We start from the raw sequence: 20149 nt of genomic DNA on the forward strand, positions 1-20149 counted from the left end.
TCACGTATGCCTTTAGAAAGTGTGCCTACACTTTTGAATAAAGTAAAAGATTTTATTGTTTGATAAAGCTGTGTAAGTTGTCAGTGTGTGTCTCTCTTGTGATTTCAGGGGTTAGGTGAAACATAGATTACATTTGGGAAGGGTGATCATAATTCCATGTTTGGGGGAGTACATTGTAGAGTTATACAAATACCGGACTGAAGAGTTATGTGCACAGAAGGCATGAGTTACGTCTTGGTTTTCTCACTTTTTCCCGTAGACGTCAGGAAAGCTGCCAGTTACGGTCCATCGGGCTGTGATTTGGAATCTTGTCAGTAATACAGTTAGAATAGCAAGGCTTTTATTCTCCGTAGGGAATTTCTTTACTCTACCTCGGGATGTAATGTTAAGAAAACAACGATGTACAAGTCACCGGAGATGCGTTCCATTTGCCTGAGTAGTTGTATATTTGATGCCTGTCATACAAGGCACGCATGAGTGTATTAATGCTCTGGCAGTAAATACGTCTGGCCTTGTTAGTCTTCTGATTGGCTACAGATTGCGTTGACCTGTAAATATTCTGTAATTACAGACCTATGGTGATAGTCACCTAATTTGACCGCTGTGGTTAGATTGGGAAGCTGTTGTTTGTGCTGCCCTTTAGATATGTTTGAGCCTGCTTGAGGAATAATGGAGAGCCTGGTTAGCTTTCCTAGGCTCCATGGTATAGCTTGACTCCAGGATAAGTCGGCCTCAGGCATATCCACTTCTGTTTCCTCCATATAGGGATGAACTTGCACTGTTAGTTGAAGATCTTTTAGCGTTTAGTTTGTGTTTGCACATCCACAATTCCGCCTACCGTAGGAATTGTCTGCTTAGCTTTTAATCTGACTGATTAGTCTTGCCTTGCAATTAGGAGGAAAACTCACCAAGATCATGACTTGACTTATTTATGAACGTTTTCTTGGACTGGAGTGGAGCAAGCTGATTTGGCATGGGGGATTTGGGGTCAACGTTTTCAGTGGGCAGATGCATTGATTGGGAGCTTCATTATCAGCAGGTACCCACATCAATGGCAGGTGCTTGATATTGGCGCTGTCATTGGCATGAGGTTATGAACAGCTACATGAGAAGCGAATGGGCGCTGAGTGCTGCATCCGAGTTGAACGATGGGATGAGTATCGCTTAGGACTAGACATTGATTAGGAGGGTTATGGTTATTGGATAGTCTAGGACACAGGTGTCGAACTCCACGCCTGGAGGGCCAGATCCATGCCAGTGTTTAGGATGGACTGAGAAAGAGAGGAATGTGTTCTACCTGGATTCAGACCCATCAATTAATTTGAGCTGTGTCAAAAATGTGTGAGGACCTCGGCCCTCGAAGGACCGGTTTGACCTCCCTGGTCTTGGAGCAGTTTAGGTTGGATTAGAAGGTTAAGGTTAGGTGTCAGGGTGTGTTAGGGTTAGTAGTGAAGTCTTATGTGGTCTCTCCAAAGCTCATGTTAGTAAGTACAAGGCTGAGAATTTGTCTGCATTTATTGACCCTATGAGTGCAAGGGTTGCTGGATGTTGGCTTTTTGGAAACAGTAATTACATGCCTTCAGTCATCAAATATGACCCTGTTGAGTGAATATTTGCCACTTTATAGCAAATAGTTTTTAGTAAATCAAGTCCAGTTTTACCGAATTATGTAAACTCGACAGTGATTCCCATCCTGGAAGTACCTTAGTAAATCTGGCCCCAGCTTTTCTGACTTTTCTGATATGTATACTTGTCCATGACTGCGACTTTTATGGAGGGGTCGGAGAGATGATGCATAACGGAGTGGGAGGGATAAGGAGGGAAAACAATGGACTCAGGGAGTGCTCAGATGAGGTGATCCATCAGCGCAAGCCTCAAATGGCCACTTTGGCCAAGAACCATCTAACATCTGTTATAAGTCCTGTGTTAAGACTTACCACTTCATGCCATGGGCTGAAGGGTTTAATGACATGTGCACATGTGCTCCTGCGGCGGACATGCATGTGCGCTTCAGCAAAAAAGATGTGTACTTTTAGTGAAAATAGGATGTTATATAAACAAGTAGGACGTTTATAAACATCCATTTTGCAGGAATTGGTTAAGGCAAGAGTGGTGTCCACTACACAACCATGCCACCCATGTATTCTGTAAAGTGCTACGGAAGATGTCAACACTATATAAGAACATAACAGATTAAATGATCGTTTATTGGTTGTTTCTGATCGGTTTGCAGTAAAATTCACTTCCAATAGCCAGTCTCAATATTTTAAATTGATCGTTCATCGAGTAAGAGCAAATGTTGTTTCATGTGTGGCAGAGTATTTCATAGCTGGAACATAACTGGGGGGGTCTCTCAGGGCATGTCAGCACCCGGGGCTCAGCGTCGAGTGCCGAAGCTGGGCACCGTCATAGCACTAGTGCTGTGCTGTGCTCCCCACACAAAGGTAATTCGCCGATCCGGCGATCGCCAGACCCTGAATCACTTTTTCCTCCGAGTTGCTACAATTCAGAGGGGGAATACTGTAGTATTTAACGCCGCCGGGAATTTGAGCGGCAGTAGGGCGAGCCATCAATCGGCTCACCCTGTGTCCAGCTCACCAGCGGCCAAATGACACGTACACTCTCAACAGAGTGAATCCTGGATGACTGCAGCTTCCACTCCAAAAGAGGGGGGCATATGCTAAAACACAACCATTAGTTTGTGTACCGTCTGTGGAAAAATGACTATTAATATTAACGACCTAAAGCAACCATGAAACACTTCACAAGCCTAATGAGCTGAGCTTCTCTCGCAATTTCCTTTTTGTTGTGCTTTAGGCACTTTTTCTTAACTCTAGGCCTGATATTAAAGATGCTTTAAAGTTTTGCTAGTCTTTTTGCTATAAAATAACCATGTAAGGAGTTAACTACTGAAATCCTTTTTCCTGTCTCCTTTCCATCTGTAGGTGTTCGGTGAGTGATACATTTCGCAGTGAATGTCATGTACTGACCAATCATCTCTCAGAACTGAGGACCACTACAGATAACAAACTGGTACGTACCCCCCCCCCCCCCCCCCACCACCCCCCCCTTCATTCCCAGCTCTCTGCTTTCCTTCTCACCCCCTGCTAGAGATCAGAGCAGTGTATAACGATTAGACTTTTAATTAAAAAGCGCTGTGTTAGCTGCTTGTGTTGCAGGCTAAAAACAAAAGCTTGTTAATGGAATTTGTAGTATAATTAATCTCACTGGGCAACACACTTCCTGCTCTTAAGGCAGAGAGAAAAAGTAGCAGAGGTTTATAACGAGCCAATGTGCAGAGTATAGCACAGTCACAACTCATCTGGGATTCCCCTGACTACAGTATAATGAAACTGGGATGCCGTTGGTTACTGTTCCACCAACATAGCTGTTCTACTGCTTGAACTAGTTAACCACTGCAGGGTTTTTCCCCTTATGCACCAGAGCAATTTTCACATTTCGCCATCAATTAGGCTTTGTTTGGGTGGTACGTTTTGATAAGAATTTATTCTAAATGCATTTTAACGGGAATAATAAGAAAAAATGGAAAATATTAATTATTTCTTAGTTTACGGCCGTTATAGTTTTAAAATAAAATCTACTACTATGGATAAAACTAATTAGTTAAAATGGACCTGTCAGATCACAAAGTGTACAAACACAAGAGCCTTCAATACAGATATCTATATTCCAATGATGATAAACCTGCAGCCACCCGGTGCTCAGAAATAAGACAGACTGGTGACGCCACCAAATACACCATATAGATGTTCAGTATTGCTGATAAAATCAGTATACTTTTATTGAAGAAGTGCATAAAATACCGGTACTCACATTGTGGGCCGCTGTGACAGGGACCCTTCAGATGTGTAAAAGCGTATAGCATACGATCAGTATGCAAAAATCACAGCAAAGTCACACATATGCGATTGCCCAGTCTCCAGTCCCGATTGGTTTCGTCCTTGCACTGTCATCCACTGTCATCCATCCTTGCACTGTCATCCACTGTCATCCATCCTTGCACTGTCATCCATTGAAACCCTGTTTCAATGGTCACTTGGCTGGCAGGGCGTAGTTTTCAATCAGCCACCACTGCGCGCATCTGCCGTTTCTGTTGCTCCCACCGATCTTGCCGCTGAATCCTGTAGTCTCTCGCCGCAGCTCACTTGCTCTGCCTGTCTCTATGAAGGCAGAGCCCTGTGAGCGGATCAGGAGCTGAGTTCATTGGCTCCTGGCCCTGTCTTTCAATGTAAGCAACTCCCATTGGCTTACATTGAAAGACAGTGTCAGGAGCCAATGAAAGCGGCTCCTGACCGGCTCACAGGAACTCTGCTGTCAAAGAGACGGCAGGGTGGGTGGCCCAGGATCACGATGTGTGGCTGTGATTTTGTCTGTGTTCCACCATTTCTTGCACCAGTGGTCTCTGGTCCTTAAGGGGCCAGAGACCGCTGGTACTTAAAGAGAATCTGTACTCTAATATTCTTACAATAAAAAGCATACCATTCTATTCATTATTTTCTCCTGTGCCCCTCTGTGCTGTTTCTGCCACTCTCTGCTGCAATCCTGGCTTGTAATTAACAGTTTTAGGCAGTGTTTACAAACAAACTAACCAGCTTCTAATAGGCTCAGCTAAGCATAGAGTGTGAGTCATTCAGAGTGGACTCCGTAACAAAAATTGCATCCTGTTTTTTATCATCCTACAAGTTCAAAAAGCTATTCTAATGTGTTCTGGCTTCTGCAGCACTTTCTACTAGCACAGTCTCTGTAATAAATCAATGTATCTTTCCCCTGTCAGACTTGTCAGCCTGTGTCTGGAAGGCTGCCAAGTTCTTCAGTGTTGTGGTTCTGCTATGAACTCCCCCTTCCAGGCCCCTCTCTGCACACTGCCTGTGTGTTATTTAGGATTAGAGCAGCTTCTCTCTTATCTTTTACAAGCTGGATAAATCTTCCTCTGAGCTGGCTGGGCTTTCACATACTGAAGAATTACAGACAAGGGCAAAGCTGTTTGCAGGAAGAAACAAGCAGCCTGAAACTTCAGTGCATGAGAACAGGGGGAAAGAAACACACAAATGATCTCTTGAGATTCAAAAGGAAGGCTGTATACAGCCTGATTGTGGATGGATGTATTTTCTATGTGTGGACACACTGTACATCAACCTATTTCCTGTTTTGGTGGCCATTTTGTTTGTTTATAAACAAACTTTTTAAAACTGTTTTTAACCACTTTTAATGCGGCGAGGAGCGGCAAAATTGTGTCAGAGGGTAATAGGAGATGTCCCCTAACGCACTGGTATGTTTACTTTTGTGCGATTTTAACAATACAGACTCTCTTTCAGAGTATGCAGGGGGCCTGCAGAGGGTGTGTATCGCTTCTACCAATCACAAGCAGCCCTGCACATTCCACACAATCAAGCTTTAGCCCGACAAACAGGACAGAGGAAAGATACATTGATTTATTACAGAGACAGTGCAGTTAGGAAAGACTGCAGTAAGCCAGAGCAGATTAGAACAGGCATAGGAACTTATAGGATAGAAGAACTAAGGCTGAAAAATTTGTTACAGAGTCTCTTTAAGTGGTTAAATGAGTGTTAGGAATATGGTCATGCCACTTCCTGCCTGCTGGTGGCAGCATCATGTTGAACTCTGAACTTCCTTTATTCCACCAGCAGATGGCTCTAGAGACTTTGCAGGACCTGAACTTTCCTTGTTCCACCACTGGGTGGCTCTATGCTGGCTGGAGACAGCTCTGCCACTGCAAGGGTTGCTCTCTATGGACTTTGCTTGCCAATCATGCTGCAGGTGTGTCCTCCTTATTTAAGAGCCCTGCAAGGAGCAACCTTTGCCAGAACTTCTGTCATGAGCCTGAACGGAGAAACTGGGATTGATTGCAGTTTGCAGCAACACAGACACTGAGACAGGAATATACTATGCAGGAAGGTTTATTTACAATTGTGCATACAGTATTATGCAATTTCAATGCAGCAGCATGCATAACAACTATGTACAGCAATCAGAGAATATGGTGGCAACTATATACAAGAACGCAACCACCACATGCATACACACCATACAACCAAAGCAAGGTACAAAACCCCCAAAACCCTATCTATCTATCTAACTAAATATATACAGGATATATATACACATATACACAGGACAAATATATACAATATATACACCAATCGCAGTACAAGAAGGCAGGCACAAAATCACAGTCAGAACAAAGCATAAGTCGGCAACAATCGAGCAATCACGGTACAAAAGGAGCAGGCAGTAAACGAGGTCAGACAGAATCAAGGTTCAGTAACAGGATAACAGATACAGAAATACAGAATACCAGAGAACCAGGGTTGTCCAGATACTCCAGCTAGCGAGCACAAAGTTCTGGCAAAGGTTGCTCCTTGCAGGGCTCTTAAATAAGGAGGACACACCTGCAGCATGATTGGCAAGCAAAGTCCATAGAGAGCAACCCTTGCAGTGGCAGAGCTGTCTCCAGCCACCATAGAGCCACCCAGTGGTGGAACAAGGAAAGTTCAGGTCCTGCAAAGTCTCTAGAGCCATCTGCTGGTGGAATAAAGGAAGTTCAGAGTTCAACACGATGCTGCCACCAGCAGGCAGGAAGTGGCATGACCATATTCCTAACAATGAGTATTGACAAAGATCTAAAACCTACAAGTGAAGTAATCAGTCCTGGTTATTGCATGTGTTACAGGCTAAGTTAAAGGGTACCTGAAGGGACAGGTAACATGATGAGATCAACACATGAATGTACAGTCCTAATTCTTCTTAAAACTAGGCTGTGTTCCTCTTTCCTTTTTCCTCACTGTAAGGTTCCTTTCACACATAGGCTGTGTTCCCACTTGAGCTAAGAATGGACATTTTCTTTGTCCAGCGGCCTTTACTCATATCAAAACTGGCTGTGAACGGCGCTTACTTTATGTATAGGAGCTGTTCACCTTTGCCAGTCTGCAACAGATCTACTGGATCTGGTAATGATCACCTCTATATGTACTATGATTAGCTGTAACCATTAATAGACTGTTCTCCTCCCCAGCCTACTCCTGACACTGCAGCTGTCCTTGGCAGGTTTTTGGTGCTCCATAATTATGTATCCGCGTAAGGGGGCCCAGTATAAAACACGCACTGAGGCCCACAGCTCCTAAGCTACACTAATACCCTTCCCCATTTAATTAGCTTCAGAATTTATTTATTTTTTTGCATAACTGTTCATAGATCTCTTTCCTGTCTTCTATGCATGGGGCGTGGCAATTACCCCTGCGACCCCTGCCATTGCAGGGGGGCCCCTCCACCTCCCTCTCCCAACTGCAAGTGCAGCCAATTAGCAAAGAAACCTACCCATTCACTCATGGAAACCGTATGCAGGAGCGTGTGTAATTTTTTTTCTACTTCCAGACGCTGCTTCAGAGCAGAACATTCTCTGCTGCCATTCGCCGACTCCTGATCCCGTGGGGTTCGGGGATAAAGGGGGCCCCATGCTATCATTTTTGCAGGGGGGCCCTTGTAAGTCTAGTTACGCCCCTTCTTATATAGCTTAAATATATACCAAAATTAAAACAATAATGATAATATTGATTGAACTGCTGCCCTGCTAACTCTTTACTGCTCAATGCTTAGTACAAAACCTTGCAGTGGTCAGAGAACCTGCCATACGCTGGAAAATTTACTACGGCTCCCAATCATACTTACATTTGATAAACTGCCCTAAATTGATTGTAAGACTTGGCAAGGCGTGAGTGAACAGATCACTGGCTCATTCTATCAAAGTCAGGGAAGCTGGCAAAGTAATTGACCTGTGGCTAGTCTTACAAACCCCAGAACATTATGCAAACATGACAAAGCAAGAAAGTCTTGGTGTAATAGCTGATGGTGCTGCTAATTGTGCTGTACGCAGAGATAGGATTTGTGTAGTCAGCTGTGCGGCAAATAAACCTCTCATCTACTGAGATCTGGGAATGCAATAGCTCTCCTGATCCCTTCCACTTATCTGCACTTTTCTGAAGAAGTTATATAACTTGTCTGGTAGTTCATGTGACTAGGATGGTGCATTGCTATTAATAGCGCTCTCATGCTGGTAATACTAATTAAATCTATTATGGAGATAGAAGTGAAATCATCTGCAAAATGATCTTGTAAACTACTAGTAAGCGGATTGTTAAACAACACCCCCCCCCCCCCCCCCACCAAATAAAAAAGCAAAAAACAAAACAGTCTGGATCTTACAAAGAGACAAAACCTGTAGCTGCTCTCTGGAAAGAAAATATTATTACAGAAATTAAGTACCCCTTAAAGGGACACTGTGGCAAAAAAACCTTTCACATTTAAAATACATGTGTACTCATAGATACATTTGTCCCTTGAGTAGATGCTCTTTTTATTTTTTCATACACTTCATGTATAGCTGTCACTCTTAGTAGATATTATCATTGATGGCTTTAAACCTCTTACCGACAGGTTTTGAACTATTCCATCTCGTAATAGGCTATTGTCAAAGTTTTTTCTTTATTTGTTTTAAAAGCACTCTCTGGAAAAGTCCTGTATAATGATGCCAGCCTGCCTGCTGGACTGTGCTGCTCTTCTGGCAGCCGGACTGTGCCCCTCTTCAGGCAGCCGGACTGTGCCCCTCTTCAGGCAGCCGCACTGTGCCCCTCTTCAGGCAGCCGCACTGTGCCCCTCTTCAGGCAGCCGGACTGTGCCCCTCTTCAGGCAGCCGGACTGTGCCCCTCTTCAGGCAGCCGGACTGTGCCCCTCGTCAGGCAGCCGGACTGTGCCCCTCTTCTGGCAGCCGGACTCTGCCCCTCTTCAGGCAGCCGGACTCTGCCCCTCTTTAGGCAGCCGGACTCTGCCCCTCTTTAGGCAGCCGGACTGTGCCCCTCTTTAGGCAGCCGGGCTGTGCCACTCTTCTGGCAGCCGGGCTGTGCCACTCTTCAGGCAGCCGCACTGTGCCCCTCTTTAGGCAGCCGGACTGTCCCCCTCTTCAGGCAGCCGGACTGTCCCCCTCTTCAGGCAGCCGGACTGTCCCCCTCTTCAGGCAGCCGGACTGTGCCCCTCTTCTGGCAGTCACACTGTGCCCCTCTTCTGGCAGCCAGACTGTGCCCCTCTTCTGGCAGTCACACTGTGCCCCTCTTCTGGCAGCCGGACTGTGCCCCTCTTCTGGCAGCCGGACTCTGCCCCTCTTCAGGCAGCCGGACTCTGCCCCTCTTCAGGCAGCCGTACTCTGCCCCTCTTCAGGCAGCCGGACTGTGCCCCTCTTCAGGCAGCCGGACTGTGCCCCTCTTCAGGCAGCCGGACTGTGCCCCTCTTCAGGCAGCCGGACTGTGCCCCTCTTCTGGCAGTCACACTGTGCCCCTCTTCTGGCAGTCACACTGTGCCCCTCTTCTGGCAGCCGGACTGTGCCCCTCTTCTGGCAGTCACACTGTGCCCCTCTTCTGGCAGCCGGACTGTGGCACAGGGGCACAGTCCGGCTGCCAGAAGAGGGGCACAGTGCAGTCACACTGTGCCCCTCTTCTGGCAGCCGGACTGTGCCCCTCTTCAGGCAGCCGGACCGTGCCTCTCTTCAGGCAGCCGGACCGTGCCCCTCTTCAGGCAGCCGCACTGTGCCCCTCTTCAGGCAGCCGCACTGTGCCCCTCTTCAGGCAGCCGGACTGTGCCCCTCTTCAGGCAGCCGGACTGTGCCCCTCTTCCTACAGCCGCACTGTGCCCCTCTTCAGGCAGCCGGACTGTGCCCCTCTTCAGGCAGCCGGACTGTGCCACTCTTCCTGCAGCCGGACGGTGCCCCTCTTCTGACAGCCAGGCTGTGCCACTCTTCAGGCAGCCGCACTGTGCCCCTCTTCAGGCAGCCGGACTGTGCCCCTCTTCCTGCAGCCGGACTGTGCCCTTCTTCTGGCAGCCGGACTGTGCCCTTCTTCTGGCAGCCGGACTGTGCCCCTCTTCAGGCAGCCGGACCGTGCCCCTATTCTGGCAGCCGCACTGTGCCCCTCTTCAGGCAGCCGGACTGTGCCCCTCTTCCTGCAGCTGGACCGTGCCCCTCTTCTGGCAGCCAGGCTGTGCCCCTCTTCAGGCAGCCGCACTGTGCCCCTCTTCAGGCAGCCGCACTGTGCCCCTCTTCAGGCAGCCGCACTGTGCCCCTCTTCAGGCAGCCGCACTGTGCCCCTCTTCCTGCAGCCGCACTGTGCTACTCTTCTGGCAGCCAGGCGGTGCCCCTCTTCCTGCAGCTGCACTGTGCCACTCTTCTGGCTGCTGTACTGTGCCCCTCTTCTGACATCCGGGCTGTGCCCCTCTTCTGGCAGCCAGGCTGTGCCCCTCTTCTGGCAGCTGTACTGTGCCCCTCTTCTAGCAGCCGCACTGTGCCCCTCTTCTGGCAGCCAAGCTGTGCCACTCTTCTGGCAGCCGGACTGTGCATGGAAGCCAGACGGTGCCACACTTCTAGCAGCTGGACTGTGCCATTCTTCTGGCAGCCACACAGTGCGTGGCAGTCGGATTGAGCCACTCTACCAGCAGCTGGACTCTACCATTCTTCTTGCAGCTGCCCTGTGCGTGGCATTCAGATTGTGCCACTCTTCTGGCAGCTGGACTCTGTCACTACCATTTAGGAAATGATTTTGTAAATAAAGGTACAATATTAGGAAAAAATAATAACAAAAAATAATAAAATGTTAAATGTAACATGAATTACACATGCAGGTAAAAGGCAATCGTGGATCAAAAAGTGAAGTAAATATAATTATAAACTGCTGCAATTTGTATTTTAAAAAAACACACAAATCAGTACAACTCACAGAAAGCCAGAGTTACGCTTTAAGCATAGGCTTAGGAAACAGATAATCTGAGATATTAGAGCTGGGCTTAGCGTTCAGTTCAGATAAATGATCTCCAAGCACTGGAGTCCACTTGTGCTTCAGATGAAGGGAGCTCATCGACACATCGAGCCGAGCTCTGCCGGGAGTCACAGTGTAAACATCTGAATGGGTCCCAGAGAGACGCACTTCACATCTGCAATAAAGCTCTGATTTATAGGGAATCTTTAGAACATTGTGCTGCTGTTGTGGTTATTGCAGCGTTGTTTGAAGATAGACATCACAGTCTGGCCGGAGCCGGCAACTAATAATAACTTTTGTACTGTTTTTAGAGACAATCGCTGTACACTGTCTGCCAGGAGTGGTTCCGGGTCTCCAGCCAGAAGTCGTCTTCTCCAGATCTGGTGTCCGTTTATCTAGAGGAGTTCAGATCCATTAGTCCTCAGCTCCTGCAAATGGTGGTCAATATCGCTGACGAGAACGGAAATACCGCTCTGCATTACAGTGTGTCCCATTCCAACTTTTGCATAGTCAAACTCTTACTTAATACAGGTAAGACCTGCTCTTCCTTCTGGTATTTAAGTGAACCTGTCTCTTTCAGTGGTCTAATGAAAGAGGAAAAGGAGTTAAAGGACACCTGAAGTGAGAGGGATATGGAGGCTGCCATATTTATTTCTTTTTAAACAATACCAGTTCCCAGACATCCTGCTGGTCTTTCTAGCATCAGTAGTGACCAAATCCCACACCTTAAACAAGAATGCAGCAAATCCAGTCAAACTTCAGTCAAACATCTGCTCTGCATGCTTGTTCGGGTTCTGTGGATGCAGTGGATCAGCAGGACAGCCAGGCAATTTAGATTGTTTTAAAGAAAATAAACATTGCAGCCTCCATATCCCTCTCACTTCAGGTGTCCTTTAAACTCTTGCCGTCCGCATAACGCCGATTGGCATGAACGTGGCGGCAGCCTTAGGATGGCTCCACACCAATTGGCATGAAGTCCTGGGGTGGGGTTTTGCAGGAGATAGTGCGTCTCGATGTGCACGCATCTCCGCTGAGCTCTGTCATCAGTCTCCCAGCGGCGATTGCCGCTAGGAGACTGTTAGACGGCAAAACCGGCGTCTATTTACTCTGTACAGCGCTACGATCTACGGCAGCAGTGTACTGGTGACAGCCGTGTCACACGGCTGTCCCCATGGGCGGCAAATAAGCAATCCGCTGTCATAGGCTTAAGCCAATTCCGCTGATTGGCTGGCTGGGGGAGGGTTAAAAAAAAAAAAGGAAATTTATTATTAAATGAAATATTTGTAAAAAAAAACAAAAACATTGGGGGAGCGATCACAGCCCACCAACAGAAAGCTCTGTTGGTGGGCAGAAAAGGGGGGGGGGAAACACTTGTGTGCTAAGTTGTACGGCCCTGCAGCGAGCCCTCAAAGAAAATCTGTAACTAAAAAACAGTTCCCGTGGTAAATATTTACCTTCCCGGCTCCAGCGCAGGCGCAGTATCGGCTCTCCACTCGGAGATAGGTGGAAATAGCTGATCTCTGTCGGTCCGCTCTACTGCGCAGGCGCAAGTCTCCTGCGCCTGCGTAGTACAGCGGACCCGACCGAGATCAGCTATTTCCACCTATTTCCGAGTGGAGAGCCGCAACTGCGTCCCCGCTAGAGCCAGAAAAAGTAAATATTACACAGCCTGACAAATTGTCGGCTGTGCGTTCCGTGGGCTGCAGCAGACCGCCGTGAGACACAGGAGGACGGACGAAGCCTCGATAGGATCCAGTGGCTTCCCTCTACCAAGGTGAGTACCCCCCAGAGGTTTTTTCGTTACAGAGTCTCTTTAAATCTACAGTGGCCTGATTTGTAAAACAAAATGGTCTGGTCACTAGAGGGGTTTAAGCCCGTGGTTCTTAAGTGTTTAAACCATCATGTCTGTGTCTTGCACTGATGAGAGCTAAGCTAAGCAGGTGATGATGATGATGATGATGATGATGATGATGATGATGATGATGAAATTTACTGCAATGTTTTATGGACTACATAAATAATACATGTAACTAATTGACTGACCGAGGGCATTGTTCTCACCACACACCCCGCCCACTCTGTGACACTCCTTATATGCTGCACCGTGCCCCTTCCTTCCCTTACAGCAACAGAATGTGTTGCTTGCCTGAAGGCTAGCGACATATCTGTACAGCCTCCGCTCCGCACTCTTGCCTCAGCGGTGGTTTAGTCCAAAACCTGTCAGATCTGTCACACTTTTACTGCCTACAGTAAGCGACTACAACATAGGAGAAAAGTCATTGATAGTGTGTTTTACTGTGAGAGAAATGTATTTTTTATAAGCATGTAAACTTATGTATCTTAAATTTTACAATTTTTTCAAGATCCTTTAACCCTTTCAGTGAGAAAAGAAAAAGAAAGGAAAACTGCCTAGTTCTAATTATGGCTGAGACTGTACAGACATGTTCATCTCCTATATCACATGCCACTTCTGGTTCTCTTTAATTAGAAAAAAAGCCTTTTATTTATTTTTTTCATATACATAACAGAAGTCATGAAATGTAAATTCTTTTTCTTTCCTGTTTAATAGCCCAGGTTGTACTTGAGGGAATATTGTGGAATTCTGGCTTCCTTCCTAGAAAACAGGAGTCTGCAGCACGGCAATCTGATATTATGCATAGGATGCCATGCAGCATTTATAGCCCATTATTACCACTCAGCATTTATAAACAGGCAGCCGTAATGAACGCGCTGAGCTTGATGTAATTTTGCCAGTGACAGCGTGTCGGCACGGTTCCCTCTACTGACATCTGCGCTGGATCAGGTCACAGGCGCGGGAATCGCGAGGGAATCAGATGTGGCGTGCGGTCAGGAGCGCCTGGAAACTTTTGTTGATGACTGGCTTTTTGTTCCTAAATATATGCCATTAATATCCCTGACATGCCTGCATGTTATCTATGTGGGAACGCCAGGAAAAGCCATTAGTCTGCTCTCCCCTAAAAGACACGGAGCTGAGGGTTATAGAACAACCTCTGATCTACAGGATAGCCAGTCATGGACTGATTGAACAGCCAATGCTAAAGGTTATATATGAAGTAGGCAGAGGTGTCCGCAGGAAGCTTTCCAGCGGCTGAGGGAAAATGTGTAACAAGCAGTAAATTCAGAAATATGCATATGTGTTCATTTGTGAGCTGCAATACGAAACAGAGCAAACCGGTGGCGGGAAATCTAGGCACACCATGCACCACGCCATAGCCTGTATAGCGTGGTGCATGGTGCCGCTATGTGAATTACGGCTATATCGACAGATAGTAATTTGGGTGCCGTCAAAAGACTTTGAAAACATTACTTTAAAAACAGTGTACTTTGACCGTCAGCAAAAGCTGCCTGACGAATAACGTCTTTCACCTGAGTCTTTGGCGGCCTGGAGGGGCAATTGTAATTACGGTAATGTTGCCAGGACTTTTGCAGGAGCAGGGTGAGATGTTTTACGGCTTCACCCTGCGCCCAAATTTCCCATTTTTACTTGTATGCCTGCAATATTATTATTATTGATTTATAAGCGTCAACATTATAATTTTGTGTGAATTTTTGCACATCAGAGTGCATTTGTACTTCCAACAGCCCATGCAGCAGGTTACATCTTTGTGTAAGCCTCGTGTATCTGAGAAACAATTGGTAGTAGCTGGAAACTCAATTTGATGGCCTATATATATTTGATGTATTTATTTTTAGGGTCTGGTTAGCGTTTCTTGTCTATGGTTCTGCCAGAGGACGCTAAATAGACTTTTCTCTTGTTCACCATCGCATTGCCATCTGGCTGAAGTTTCTGGTACTGCTTCAGCAGACAGCTATCTGAAATACAGTATTCATGGCTCTCAAAGGACTTTGTGGGGCTTTAAGGGAACTTGAAGCGAGAGGTGTATGGGGGCTGCCGTATTTATTTCCTTTTAAAGGAGAACTGGAGAGAGAGGTGTATAGAGGCTGCCATATTTATTTCCATTTAGGAATACTAGTTACCTGGCTGTCCTGCTGATCCTCTGCCTCTAATACTTTCAGCCATAGACCCAGAACAAGCATGCAGCAGATCAGGTTTTTCTGACAATTTTGACAGATATGACAAGATTAGCTGCATGCTTGTTTCTGGTATGATTCAGCCACTACTTCAGCCAAATAGATCAGCAGGGCTGCCAGGCAACTGGTATTGCTTAAAAGGAATTAAATATGGCAGCCTCCATATACCTCTCACTACAGTTCTCCTTTAAACAATACCAGATGCCTGGTATTAGAGAAAGAGGATCAGCAGGACAGCCAGGTAATCTGCATTGTTTAAAATGAATAAATATAGTAGCTTCCATATCCCTATCAATTCAGACTCCCTTTAAGCCCCATACAGCCTTTTAAGAGCTGTAAGTACAGTTTTTCAGACAACTGTTGAAGCAGTGGCACTAACTTCAGCCTGATGGCAATGTGATGGTGAACAGAGAGAAGTCTGTTTAGCATCCTCTGGCATAACCATAGACAGGAAATGCTAACCTGAAACTGTCCTGCTGCTCTGATACTGCCCCCCTCTGCAACTCCCTCCATTGGCTACCTATTACCCAAAGGATCCAGTTCAAACTCCTAACACTATCATACAAAGCTCTACATATGCTACCCCTCCATACATTTCCTTATTAGTCTCTAGATATCCATCCTGGACCCTTCGCAACTCCTAAGAGACCTTCTTGTTGTCTAGCTTGTTTACCTTCTCTCATTTTCGCATCCAGGACTTCTCACGGGTGTCACCTCTCCTTTGGAACTCTCTACCACAGCCTATCCGTCATGCTATCAGCCTGGAAATTTTCTCAAGACACACCTTTTCAGACAAGCTAATTCGCTATAGCTAGAATTTAAATCTCACTGCCTCATCTACTAACCCCTTTGTCTACTCCCCCAGTGTCTCAACCACACTACCCTTCGTACGTAGCCGATGCTAACGATAAATGCAGCGTCTCGGAAAATTTGTTCGACAGTAAACGATGTGCCATCTGTCAGAACTGGCACAGAAGTAGTTATTACTGCTGCTGAGAAAACAAAGTAGGCAACAAATACACAATTCCCTCCAGGTCAGTTCTATACATGGTCAGGTTTATAGAAAACATACTTTCTCCTGTAGGTTATGAGACAGGTAACATTATTAGCAGTTGGATTTTCTGTATTATTGTCGTGTCTATAAATGTGGATAGCTTTCAGGTTTGTTATTTATCCACTGTGAAAAGGTTTGATGGGTTTCTGGGCTTTCAATTGCAATAGCCCCCTGGGAAGGCATCAGGAAAGATGTGGAACTCAGCAAGACATGTTTTAGAGAGAAGGAAACGTTTCCCGTATTGATCAAGGAAGGCTAAGTTTAAAATAAAATCTGTTCTATTCAGTCTCTAGGAGGCAAACACATGTTTATTTGCTTCTTGGATAGAACTTTAACACATTGTTGGCAGGTGCCCAGTGGTGCTAATAAAGCACCTAAAGCAAACACTGAAATTGTGACCAGCTGCATGCATTTGTGTGTGCTAAATACATGTATTTATTGCTCCTGACATAGCTCTGAAAAGCACACACGTTAAAAATGAGTATGTACATAATTTCGGCACCTGGGATTACTAGTAGTTTGAATATCTGCAATCTTTTTTTTTTTCACCGATCCTTACTATTGGCTGTTTGCTCAATATTTTACTATTGGCTATCCCTTTACCTACACCTAGCACTGAAAAACCCTACTCTACCTACGCCTAACACTAGCCTCCATCCCCAAATCTTCCCACGCTAACCTACTCTCTGTGTCTATTTTCCCTATTTTCCTCCTAACCTACCCCCTAACTGACCCAACTCTTCGAGCCCCAGCGTTGCATACTAGACTAAAAGCCTAAACATTGACGACCACTTTCCAACCGCCGGTCACCAGTGCCCATGTTGCCCTAGAGTGCACTCAAAATTGTCCTGCTATACTATAGCCCAGCACCTGCTATAGAATCGCTGAGCCCCAGCACCTAAACCAAGCACAGCCGTCATCCGTAACTTTGCACTGCAATCTATAGCAGCGCCAACATCAATTGACAGGCTGGGTGCCAAGGTGGGCGGATCTTCTAAAAACCACATACAAAGGTGAATAAAACAGCGGACACGCAATGTGGTGTATTTTATCTAGTAAACCCATATTTTAATAAGAATAAGCCCTAAGCTACAGATTGTAAGCTTTAGAAGGACCAAAACTTGAAAATAGATGACAAGCTAGCCATTGTTGAGAGATAACATAGTGAGTCAGGTTAACCATCTCTGTCTGTCCATAGATTTGAGAGTACAGTATGTTAGATGACAGTTTCTCTGTAACTCACCTAGCAGACTGAACCGGACATGTTCTAGCCATTCCCCAGTTCAGCAACAAAATAATACATTTTGGATGGAAGTCCATTTAAATAACAGCTCCACTATGCGTGGTTTACATATAAAATGGCAAATTGGCCATGTATCATCATTACCTTGCATGGCATAACTCTAGGCAGAGCTGGTCCTCTTTAACCTGCTTAGTGTATGCTGGGGGACAGTTGGTGATGTGATATAAAGCACTGCAATAAGTAGAGAACATAAATGACTTCTCCGTTGTGTCTGCTAGGAGTATGTGACGTGGACCACCAGAATAAGGCTGGCTACACTCCTGTGATGCTCACTGCCCTGGCCTCAGCAGAGACCGATGAAGACATGGAAGTTGTGAAGTTTCTTCTTTCCCTTGGCAATGTCAATCTGCGTGCCACTCAGGTACATCGATGAAATACATAAAACACTGTATAATTTACATTTGTATGACTTGCAGTCAGTAGGTTGCTAGATAGGCTGCAGATGGGGTCCTACAACAGTTGGCAATATAAAGCAAATCTGAAGAACAGGGAGATCAGATAAGTAGATTAAAGCCTCGTACACAAATACAAGATATGTCCAGCATGATGCCTCGGGCGACACTGCAGGGTCATTGCTGTACAGATGAGGCTAGCAACGTGTTCCACTGCCATGTGGGAGGAAAGGGGGTGGAGAGCATGCGAGTGATGTCACGCAGTCGGTGGGATAAGTGGGGAGAACAAAGCTCTTGGCTGTTGCTTGTCCGAAGCGATCCACCAGGTGCATCACTGGCTGAGGGGCCAAGGGCAGTTGGGGGCTACTATACACGCACTGGATTCTCGGCCACCTCGACTCTACTGTGTGTACGGGGCTTAAAGCCTCGTACATGTATACAAGGACTATCACCCTCTGGGATCGAGACTTGATCCCTCAGTCGACAGTCCGGGGACAAGTTCTGTACAGACACATCTCTACAGGGGCGTATCTGGGTAATATAGAGCCTATGGCAAAAACTGAAATTGTGCCCCTTCCCCTTTTATATTTGAATATATTGCTGAAGTTACTTTTTTTGATATATATTTTCTTATTCCCTCTCCGTCCTCTTTTCTAACACTAAGTTAAGTGCACACTACATACATAAATTAAGTAGTCATGTTCCCCAGATAACAGAATTAATCTGATCTGAGGTCTGAGTGATGGGGGGTGGGGGCAAGCATGGCGGCCCAGCACATGGGCAGGCATGGGGTGCAGCACAGAAACAGGCATAATGCCCATGGTTCTGTGGCATCCATGGCGTAAGCCCATGCCTGCACCACTCTAGAAACGCCTCTGCATCTCTAGTCAAGAGGCTAGCAAAGTGTCTGTTACTGTGGAGGGGGAGGAGGGATGACACACCAAGCATGATGGAGTGGCTTCCAGTGGACAGGGTGAGTAGGAGAATCATGCCCTTGGATGTCACTAGGGGTCGCTAAAGGTATGTCATGTCAGATCTTTAGGTGACGAGGGAATCCATGCACACGCTAGATTCTTAAACAAGGTGGTCTTTATTGGCTTCCCTTGCCAAGTTTAATCTGGCATGTGTATGTAGCCTCACTAACACTGGAGAGACATACCGCACCATCTCTCTCTCCTAGCATAGTAAACCAGTGTGCCATTTGTCAACTCTCCGCCCCCCTCCTTAGCAACTGATGCATCCCTGGCCTAATGCGTCTGTACACAATCGGGCCCCAAACCTACTCCCAATCCCTGCCAGACAACAGGGATTGAATGTGTGTATGAAATTTATGGGGAACAGAAGAGTTCATCCCAAATTGACAACCAACGTATTCTTTGTAAAGTATAAAGGATAGAATGTAGATTTTTGTTACAACAAACATATTGTACACAAAGCAAAGAATTTGCAACTCTGTGTATATGTGGTCTGAAGAGAGCATAGAGCAGTATGGAGTAACTATCACAGCTGCAGACAGCACTGCACCAGTGTTCTGTGTATGTGTACAGACTGCTGCTGAAGGCTGCATTTACACAGGCAAGTGACAGCTGTAATAAAGGAGATGCTAATTAGCTACTGCATTTTATTGGTCCAATTTCAAGTTGATGCTGCTTTTATGCAAATTTACACAACTCCGAAATCTTAACATCTCATTATCAATCCTCACTCTCATGGATCTGCCATGTGCTGCAAGTGTTTGGCACAGGCAGTAGGGTGACAATCCTTTGATGCATGTTTATCTGAGCAGGTAGCAGTCTTTAGCTAGACAGTGCATGCAGTGGTCACTACAGAGCAGTAACTGTACCACGAGTCAGCTGCTGACACACTCATGGATACAGATGTAGTCAGTTATTTGCATTATACAGCAACCAGGTGGTGCTCTTCCCCTTGCAGATTGGTGGCTGAACTGTGCTGCAAACACGCACTTCAGACTTAGTGTAAACTGGCCCAAAGGGAAACGTGTTCTTACATCCCTTCGGAGGGAACATCTGTAATGCTTCACGTAGTGAGAGCAGTTTGAGGCCAATTTTTGCATTTTCATAATTACATTAAACTGTAAAATAGCCATACTGTAACAATGACATTTCAACATTCTGGGACCTGAATAGGCACACAAACCATCAGTAAGACTAGCCTGTCAGGACTCAGGACTGAGCTTGGTGCCTTAGTTTGACCCTGCGAGCTATGAGCACTGTACAGACATACTACACTATTTCTGTAGAGCTGGGAGGAGGGATAACGCAGCTTCTGGTGGGCGGAGTAAGGAGGGGAACAGTGTGCTCACTCATTTGTGTTGTTTAAGGATTTGGTATGCAGGATCTTTAAGTGACCGTGTACTTGATGCATTGCAACATTACCGTTAGTACTGGCAGCAGGTTCTCATGATTTATGCCATTAGCGCAACCCGAGGTACTTTAGATGAACAAGCATTAACAAGCAGTAATATTGCTGTGCGCTGATTGCAGAGCAATAT

The 20149-nt window shown here is 46.0% G+C and overlaps 1 protein-coding gene across 7 annotated transcripts in view; it reads left to right on the forward strand.

The window, feature by feature from the left end:
* KANK4 (KN motif and ankyrin repeat domains 4) overlaps window positions 1-20149 on the forward strand; it is a 267015-nt gene that overhangs the window by 209668 nt on the left and 37198 nt on the right. For all 7 annotated transcript variants that reach the window (XM_068239357.1, XM_068239358.1, XM_068239359.1 and 4 more), the window contains 3 exons: window positions 2946-3033; window positions 11147-11366; window positions 17464-17606. In XM_068239357.1, coding sequence (XP_068095458.1) covers window positions 2946-3033; window positions 11147-11366; window positions 17464-17606 — 451 coding nt within the window. The remainder of the gene's footprint in view (window positions 1-2945; window positions 3034-11146; window positions 11367-17463; window positions 17607-20149) is intronic.

Source organism: Hyperolius riggenbachi, chromosome 6 (assembly GCF_040937935.1).
Source record: "Hyperolius riggenbachi isolate aHypRig1 chromosome 6, aHypRig1.pri, whole genome shotgun sequence".
NCBI classification, from domain to species: domain Eukaryota; kingdom Metazoa; phylum Chordata; class Amphibia; order Anura; family Hyperoliidae; genus Hyperolius; species Hyperolius riggenbachi.